General features: G+C 43.4%; 1 protein-coding gene across 2 annotated transcripts in view; it reads right to left on the bottom strand.

Annotated features, from left to right (window-relative positions):
- Nucleotides 1-1,653: 1,653 nt before the first annotated feature.
- LOC105917586 (La ribonucleoprotein 4B) overlaps nt 1,654-9,780 on the bottom strand; it is a 55,597-nt gene continuing 47,470 nt past the window's right edge. For both annotated transcript variants that reach the window (XM_036131251.1, XM_036131252.1), the window contains 5 exons: nt 8,730-8,754; nt 8,443-8,613; nt 6,762-6,946; nt 6,557-6,668; nt 1,654-4,801 (listed from right to left, as the gene is read on the bottom strand). In XM_036131251.1, coding sequence (XP_035987144.1) covers nt 4,472-4,801; nt 6,557-6,668; nt 6,762-6,946; nt 8,443-8,613; nt 8,730-8,754 — 823 coding nt within the window. In that variant the 3' untranslated portion in view covers nt 1,654-4,471. The remainder of the gene's footprint in view (nt 4,802-6,556; nt 6,669-6,761; nt 6,947-8,442; nt 8,614-8,729; nt 8,755-9,780) is intronic.

Genomic DNA, 9,780 nt, shown 5'->3' with positions numbered 1-9,780 from the left:
AGCTACATTTTTTTTTCTCCAAATTAGACAGTTTTACATCATGACACAAGAGTAACTTAAATTATCTAGAGCCGACATGTACGCTTGATTCCAGTCTCAAAGGAACAAAAAAAAAAAACAAAAACAAAAAAACATACCAGAAAACAAAAAAAACAACGAAACAACCAAAAAGAAGCCCTCTGTACTGCGACCTCCGTCCCGCTCGTGTTAAAAGTCTGGTGTGCGGACCCCCCCCGACACGCCGGGGAGTCGGCGATTGTCCACAGCCGTTAGCTCAGGAAGTGTTAATCAGTTAGACCACAGTGAGCCGACCAACCAGTCCCCAGGTTCCAGGCCCACGCCGCGCCCTCGTCGTCACGTCTTTGATAAAGTCAACTTTTCTGACGAGATATGCGAGCAGAGAGAAGAAGCCGACTAAAGAATGGCACCGTGAGAACGGGGAGGAAGAGGAAGAGGAGGAGGAGAAGCAAACATTTACAGACGGCGTCCATCTTTCCCTCCAGGCTGAGGTCCAGCTTGTCTCCTCCACCTGGGTCCCTCTGGACCGTTTTGGGATTCTTTAACAAAGTCTGAACGGCTTTTAACAGGAATGTGCCCCAAAAAAAACCCAATAACAACAACAAAATAAACAGAAAAACAACAAATCAGTGATTCCAGTTGAGCCTGAAAGTTAATCATTTGTACATGAATCATGAAACCTCAACAAGCACAAGTTGGATGTTTTTCCACTCTTTCTCGCACAAACAGGTGGGAAACGTCTTCCACTTTGCCTCATTTGATCTAATTTAGCAAATAGGATCCAATAATTTCATTCCCCCCCCCCACCAGAGGCGCCAGCTGAAAATGTGCTTTTGGGATCTTGGGCCGAGGCGTGTCCACAACGGAGCATCGCTCTCAACCAGCCGGGAGTCTGGACGGGTCGGAGGAACGAGTTGGCGTTAAACCCCGACATCCGGAGCAGCGGCTCTTCCACCAGCTTCAGATTTTCAGCTTTTTTCCTTTTTCTGCTTTCTGGGAAACCGAGGTGTTCGTTCATTCGTTCGTTTTAGGACCGGAAATTAACAACTCCGGCAGATCCAGGTGAACCAAGGCTGCCAACATTCGACGTTTTAAAGCAAAATACATTGATGTCTGATCGACTTTTGATGTCTGATCGACTTTCGATGTCTGATCGACTTTCGATGTCTGATCGACTGTTGATGTCTAATCGACTGTTGATGTCTAATCGACTGTTGATGTCTAATCGACTGTTGATGTCTAATCGACTGTTGATGTCTAATCGACTGTTGATGTCTAATCGACTGTTGATGTCTAATCGACTGTTGATGTCTAATCGACTTTTGATGTCTAATCGACTTTTGATGTCTAATCGACTGTTGATGTCTAATCGACTTTTGATGTCTAATCGACTTTTGATGTCTGATTTAAAGAAGAACAACAACAAAACAAGAACCACATCTTAGAGAAGTTGTTAGCGGTCCATTTTTGGCTCATTTAAACCATCAAAAAAAATAAAAAATCATTACAGGATCGGGGATACAGATTTGGCCAATTAATATCCGAACCGTAACTTTAATTCAAGTAATTTAATTCATCTCCTTATCCCAAACGACATTCAGACGGCACCATAATGCTTCGCTCCCTTACATTAAACCTGATGACGTCGGCGCCGGAGCGTTAGTGGTTCCTGTCGACGTGAGAAAAAGAATAAATATGTAGTGCTTCTGGTGTTCAGACGTTGAGAAGCAGAGAACGTGAAGCCAAACGCCAAAGATCAGCGGTGGAAGAGAGGCCGGGCTCGGTTAGCGGACGCTCGGCGGCGCCACCCAGACGTTTCTCCGAATTATGCTCGGCGAGGAAGAGGAGGAGGAGGAGGAGGGCGAAGATGGGGCCAACAACAGAGAAGGAATGATGAACAAACAGAAACGGCAGAAACCAAACTCTGCAAACTAATTATAAAAAAAAAAAAATTATTATTTTCCAAAAGCACAACACTTTGTTTGTTTTTGTTGTTTTTTCTTTATATCCTACATCCAGCGACATTATAGTTAACAAGGATCAATATATTTTTATAATTATTTTAAGGTACCTCTTATAGTTTTCTGAGTATTTACAACTGTACAAGCAAAGCACATACTTGAAAGTGCACATTTTTAATACAGTTTGGACTAGTTGCATTTACAAGGTTTATAACGTTTCCCCCGAAAAAACAAACAAACAAAAAAAAAAAACCTGAAACTAAAACAAGGAAACATTTTTTTCTTCTTCTTTCGCACCATTTTTACAGAAACAAAAAAAGAGGGGAAAGGAACGTAAACGCTGCCAGATTTTCTCCCTAAAGTAAGACTTAAGCACAAAATATTTTCCGCCGCCTTGCTTCGTTAACCTCGTTAAGCTCGTTAACCGCCAGGGGGATTTTTCTCGTCCTCCAAAAAGAAATAAAAACTCGATGCTTGTCTTGTAGAAAAGTTAAGGCAAAGTTATTTTTCAAGTTTAAATAAAATTCAAGTTTTTCAAACACTGGATGGATTTTTTTTTTTTTTTTTTTTTTTTTTACATTTTATGTGTACAGAGACTTTAACATGGACTCCCCCCCCCCCCCCCAATCTTCTCTTAAAAAAACGAATCACTGCTTTATAAATATGTGGAAACCATTTCAACATTTTCCACTGATAAGAAAAGAAAAATATTATCCATCCAAGTGCATCTCAGTCCTTCAAAAATGAAAAACGAACAAAAAAAAAATAAGGAAATAAAGTATTTTACGTTCTTTTAAAGTCCAAATCAAAAGCAGCATAAAAAAAAAAAAAAAAAAAAAAAAAGGTTTTCCCTTTTCCAAACGGGCTCCGGTTTTCCTTTAGTGGGATTTTTGCTGCAGGAAGACTGGATGGAGACGTGGTGACGGTTTTCCCAGACGTGTCGGGCCAAAGTGGTTCTGATTTAAAGGGTCGACCTGAGCACACGACCGATGAGCAGGAAGGGAACAACTTCCCCCAAACACACGCTTGTTTTCCCGAAAAAGAAAAAACTCTGAATTTCTATGAGATTTTGCCAGAGCGGCTGCTACAGAAAACCGATCCACCGACCAAATATACCGGAAATTCCCTCTGTGGTGGCAGACGTTCAGCAGGTGGAGTTACCGTCGTTTTTTAACTCTGCTCCCGTCTGGGAAAACTAGACAACCGGAGCGAAGAGGCGGGACAGAAAAGAAATCGATCCCACGACTGAACCCCGACCAGAGGAAGGAAGGAAGGAAGGAGTTTCACTGGTTTTCTATCTCAGAGGGGAATTTTCCGTGACTATCCTGATGTTGATTCCTGCTTCCGCCTCTTTGACACATAAAACAAACAGAAAAGTCCATCGTTCACCTTCGTCCGTTCCGCTTTCATTAAAAACATTACAGGTTTATTCCATCTTTTGCACTTTCTGGATTCGTCGGCCACAAACGTGGAGAAAAAAAAACGGGACTCCAAACTCTGCAGCATCGCTTCAACAACAACAACAACAACAAAAAAAAAAAACTGTAATTATCCAAACAAAGTCATCAGAGCAACGAGAAACCGCTTAAAAAAAAAAAAAAAAAAAAAAAATCCCCTCCAGGAGAACCAACAAGACCAAACTCCCTCCTGCCCTCCTCGTGTCATCGAGCAAGTAAAGGATCTATTGGTGGAGACCTGGTGATCAACGACTCCAGGGACCCGTGTGCCGCCGCCGCCGCGCTGCTTTTACGTCAGCGTCTGCAAACATGGTAGCTAGTGTTGCTCCCGTCCTTCAGTTTCAGTGTCGGACTGAAACCATCCGGATCTGATCCGGCTAACAGAATATAAACAGGAAAAGGCTTCCAGGCGCTTCCCAGCAGACGGTTCCTGGTTTCCCCTGAAGAAGAGACGGCAGACATTCCTCCGCAGAGTCAGGGAGAAGGAGAAACGGCGCCGGGAAGCAGCAGCCAGGGTGACACCCAGTGGTAATGATCAGTAACTGCGCCAAGAAAAAAATTAAAATAAAAAAAATCAGCAGACGGAGCGGAGGAACAAGTTAGTGTAAATAGTCAGGAAAATAGACGGGATGACGGCCAAACACCAGGACTCGTGTTTAAGAAGCAGGCACGGCGCCAACGAAACGGGTCACGACCCACAATGCCCTGCTTCTTCGCCTTGTTTGAATCCCCACACGGCTGCTCCTCCCAGAACCAAGTCCGTTTGGGACTTTAGAGGAAAGAGGGAACATAAAAAAAAAAAAAAACATTTCAACAGTTAAATAAATAAAGCAGAGAAGAAGAAGAAGAGGAGGAGACGGTGCTCTACATGCACAGTAAAGTGCTTTATGTCTGCAAGCCCTGATCCAGAAAAGAAGGCGTCCTCTAAGCTCGTCGCTGACCGCTGACTCTGGGATATTAGTTTGGTAGCCCTGACTCTCTCTGCCGTTCAGACTCGGATGTGGAGCGTAGTGGAGGAAGGAGAGGGGGGCCGCCTTACTGCGGGGACTTGGGTGGAGTGTGGTGGGCGTCTTTGCTGGAGGGTTTCCCTGGGTGTGGGGGGGGCGGGGAGGCCCAGCGCCCCGCCGGCCTCCGACCCTCCTTCGGGGGCCTGCCCTGGGCGACGGAGGCGGGGCCGGCTTTGGAGGAGGGGTGGTAAGTCTCTCGGGTTTTGTGCTCGCCCGACGGGGTGGAGGCGTCGGTGCACTTCCTCTCCTCGCCTGCGGGGGCAGTGCAGCTTGGCTTGGCTTCCTTGGGGGAATGCAGCGACGTGGGGACGTCCTTCGCTCGCTGGCAGATCTCAGCGTAGGAGGGCTTCCTCAGCTCCTGTCGGGGTGGGGGGTGAAAAAAAAAAAAAAAAATCAGCAGCTGTGAAAATATTCTGACACATCTGGACCAAACATGGCGTTAAATCCACTGATCTATATTATACACTGGAGTGCTAATCGCCCGCTGTTAGAACGAGTCGCTGTGAAGCCACCAGCCGCCATATTGGTACTCCCTATTTCCTCCAGTAACTAGGGAATATGTGCGCTACAGCATCGAATAACGAGGATTTTCTCATGCAGGGTTCCTACAGCACAAGGCAAGTTAAATTGAAGACTTTTTAAGACTTTTTAATGCCACTTGAAATAAAAAGTTAAGACCAACTTCACGATAAACAAGATAAACCTGCTTGCGACAACTTTACCCAAATGTTTATTTTAACATAAACCATTACTTTCTGGCTCAGTAGACATGTTAAAGATTTTGAAAAACATTCCATATAGGAAGAAAGCTAAAAAACACACAAATTACAGATATATTTTTAACAACTACTGAACTGAATTCACAAACTTTGTTTTGTTCCCTACTAAAATAAACTATAAATCAGTGCCAACTCTTTTTCACAGCTATGGTCCGGCCGCAACAGTTTTTATTGGTTCCACTATCGGGACGGAACCAATAATGGTTACACTGAGCTGTTCGGTAAATTAAAAAAAAACATAATTATATCAATTATTTTACTGTTTGGTAAGCATTACAAACATAAAATCCTATTTATGACCCAGTAACAATTTTAAGACCTAAGAAAGACTGATTTAAGACATTTTAATGCCAATTAAGGCCTTAGTTTTATATTACAGAATTCAATGCCTTTTAAGACTTTTTAAGGATCCGCAGCAACCCTGTCATGTTCAGGGGGGCTTAAAACTTTTAAAATGTCAACTGCCATATACTTTGATGTTATGTTCTAAAACTATCAAGTACTGAGAAAGTCATATGCTGAAATATTTAGCATTTTATTCATTTAAATATACATATATAACATTTATAAATATATAAACAACAATATACAAAAACATATATTTACATATATATATATATATATATATACATATATATATATACATATATATATATATACATATATATATACATATACATACATATACATATATATACATATACATACATATATATATATATATATACATATATATACATATACATATATATACATATACATACATATATATATATATACATATATATACATATATATACATATATATACATATACATATATATATACATATACATATATACATATATACATACATATATATATACATATATACATATATATACATATATATACACATATATATATATACATATATATATATACATATATATATACACATATATATATATATACATATATATATACATATATATATATATATATATACATATATATACACATATATATATATATACATATATATATATATATATACATATATATACATGTAAAATATTTCAGCACCTAATTTCCTAGTAGTTGATAGTGTTAGTACATCCACTGACTGTAGAATTATCTATAAACGTTTTCACACAGCAAGAAAAGAGTAGGGAGTAGCAAGATGGCGGCCAGTGACTTCAGTTTTTCGGCTAAATCAGCACTCCAGTGTATAATATAGCTCAGTGGTTAAATCAGACTAGCGCTCATTAGAAGGGCTTTAGCTAGCCTATAAAGGTTGGACATGTTAGCGTCTTCATGAGGGCTAGCAAAGGGCAGCGGAGCCTCAAACTGACCGTGGCGGCTCCGTTGACCTGCACCGATTTGCTCGCGGTGGACAGAGTGCCGGAGACGCGCTCCACCGATGGCTGCGCCTCCTTCGGCTTCACCTCCGTCACCTTCACCTCCCTGGAGGAACAAATAGGAAAAGAGAAATGAGACCTCAGCAGAGGGCGGATCAAATCTGGACTTCAGACTCTGGCCGGTCGCCGTGGTTCTTACAGTGAGGCCGAGGGGGCGGGGCTTAGCGGGGCGCCGGGAGCTGAGGTCGACGTGGAGGCCGAGGGAGCGGCCGGGGTCGTGGGTGGGGGCTGGAAGCTCGGCGGCAGCGGGGAGGCGGGGGACCGCAGAGGCTCTTTGGGACCGGCTGGAGGGAGGGCGCCGCTGCTGGAGTCTGCGTTTACATTCTGAGAGGACAAGAGGACGCAGATCACTTCCTGAAGACGTCCACAGAGAAAGACGGGAAACGAGGTTCCTGCACCGTCGGCACGTAAAACATCAGAGATGCACCAAAGCATTCTGGGAATTTATGGTTTCTACAGAAAAATTTAAATATCCTGGAAACACAAGGAGGGCAGGAGGCAAGGAGGCAAGGAAGGGTTCAGAGAGGAAACGACGAAAGGTTGGGAGAAGGAAAGAAAGGATACTGAGGAAAGATACAAGGAAGGAAGGAAGACAAAGGAAAGATACAAGGAAGGAAGCAAGCGAGGACATAGGAAAGATACAAGGAAGGAAGGAAGCGAGGACACAGAGGAAAGATACAAGGATACAAGGAGGCGAGGACACAGGGAAGCAAGCGAGGACAGAGGAAAGATACAAGGAAGCAAGCGAGGACAGAGGAAAGATACAAGGAAGCAAGAGAGGACAGAGGAAAGATACAAGGAAGGAAGGAAGCGAGGACAGAGGAAAGATACAAGGAAGCAAACGAGGACATAGGAAAGATACAAGGAAGGAAGCAAGTGAGGACAGAGGAAAGATACCGGGATGGAAGGAAGCGAGGACAGAAGAAAGATACAAGGAAAGAAGGAAGACATAGGAAAGATACAAGGAAGGAAGAATGCGAGGACACAGGAAAGATACAAGGATACAAGAAGGTGAGGACACAGGGAAGGAAGCAAGGACAGAGGAAAGATACAAGGAAGGAAGGAAGCGAGGACAAAGAAAGATACAAGGAAGGAAGGAAGCGAGGACAGAGGAAAGATACAAGGAAGGAAGGAAGCGAGGACAGAAGAAAGATACAAGGAAGGAAGGAAGCGAGGACACAGGAAAGATACAAGGATACAAGAAGGTGAGGACACAGGGAAGGAAGCAAGGACAGAGGAAAGATACAAGGAAGGAAGCGAAGACAGAGGAAAGATACAAGGAAGGAAGGAAGCAAGGACACACAGGAAAGATACAAGGAAGGAAGGAAGCAAGGACACACAGGAAAGATACAAGGAAGGAAGGGAGCAAGGACACACAGGAAAGATACAAGGAAGGAAGGAAGCAAGGACACACAGGAAAGATACAAGGAAGGATGCGAGGACACACAGGAAAGATACAAGGATGGAAGGAAGCAAAGTCAAAGAAAAGATACAAGGAAGGATGCGAGGACAGGAAAGATAGTAGGAAGGAAGGAAGGAAGGAGCTGGCCTGCCTGTAGCGTCTGCTAATACTTATATTCTTCTATCCTCATGTTTCCTGTCAACACTCATCCAGACGTTTCAAAGGTTTCTGAGACTTTACTGCCTGCAGAATTTGCTCATTTAAAAGTCGGAGCTCAGACGCGTTAAAACGCCGCCGTTCTCACGACCCGCGGCGTTTAAACGCCGTGAGAACGACGGCTGGAGACACGGAGCGCCGCCACACGTCACAGAAACCCAGAAAAGAAGCCCACAGAAAACAAGATGGCTGCCGCCATTACCCGCTCCTTTGTGGCGCCGGCGACCACGCTGCTCGCCAGCCGGCTGTCGAAGGCCTCGTCCGTCTTGAGCTGGCCGGCGGCCCCCGGCAGCGGGGGGAAGCTGGAGAGGCCGAGCTCGAAGCTGGGAGACGGAGGCTTGGGAGGCGGCGGCGGCGACTGGGGCGTCGCTCTCTGCACGGAGACAAACGACAGAACTGAGAAAGAGGCAGACGGCGGCGGGGCCGGCGACGTGCGGCGGCCTGTCTGGTGACGGCGGGAGGAGGAGGCGGGGGGGGTGGGTTACTTACTGTAAACTTTTCATCCCTCTTTTTCCTAGAAGCAGAAAGATTTTTCCTTTAAGAAAGAGAACATCTGAATTTACAAACATCTGAGACGGTCAGAGCCGATGAAAATGTTCTCATTACTGATGAAACACATCAGCTGTTAGGATTGTTTTTAAAGGTATACTATGCAACCGGGGTTGATTTTCCAGCGAGGATCCCCCCAGAGGGCGAAAGTAAAAGTGCACTGTCGTAAAGATGCTCAGCTGTTCTGGTTTCTCCGTCAAGCCAGGCGCGGTTGTTTTGAGCTTAGCAGACAGGCGAACGCAACGAAAAGTGGAAAAAACAATGACTGACACAGTGAAGGTATGAACATAAGGGTTTCCTGCAGCGCTATCTATATATATTCAAAAAAGCTATATTCAAAAAAAAAAAAAAAGATAATAATAATATTAATAATAATAATAATAATAATAATAAAAACTCGATATGCTTGCATGTTTATTTGACGTCAACACGCGGTTCTTTGTTGTTGCTTTCGCGCGTGCATATAGTATCTGCAACATTCAAAAAAAAAAAGATAATAATAATAATAAAAACTCGATATGCTTGCATGTTTATTTGACGTTAACACGCGGTTCTTTGTTGTTGCTTGCATGTTTGCACGCGCGAAAGCAACAACAAAGAACCGCGTGTTAACGTCAAATAAACATGCAAGCATATCGAGTTTTTATTATTATTATTATTATTATTATTATTATTATTATTATTATTATTATTATTATTATTATTATTATTAATATTATTATTATCTTTGGCAGGGCAAAAACACATGGAGTTCTCGCCGTAAAGCAAGACTGACTCTCGCGGTCTTGCACGAGACTTCTGAGCCTGTGGGTGCGGGCCGAGGGCTCCATTTCCCCCACAGACCACCAGGGCGACCGAGAAAACCTTTGTTCGACCTGAAATGACTCATTTAATCATCCAAAACGGTATGGAACACATTAATTAACTGAAAAATGTTGCATAGTATGCCTTTAAACGAGTAAATAAACCCAAAACAAGCGTCCGTTTCCCC

Source organism: Fundulus heteroclitus, unplaced genomic scaffold (assembly GCF_011125445.2).
Source record: "Fundulus heteroclitus isolate FHET01 unplaced genomic scaffold, MU-UCD_Fhet_4.1 scaffold_42, whole genome shotgun sequence".
Lineage (NCBI taxonomy): Eukaryota > Metazoa > Chordata > Actinopteri > Cyprinodontiformes > Fundulidae > Fundulus > Fundulus heteroclitus.
Note: the sequence above shows the minus strand (reverse complement) of the source record. Positions and strands in the feature narration are given on the sequence as shown.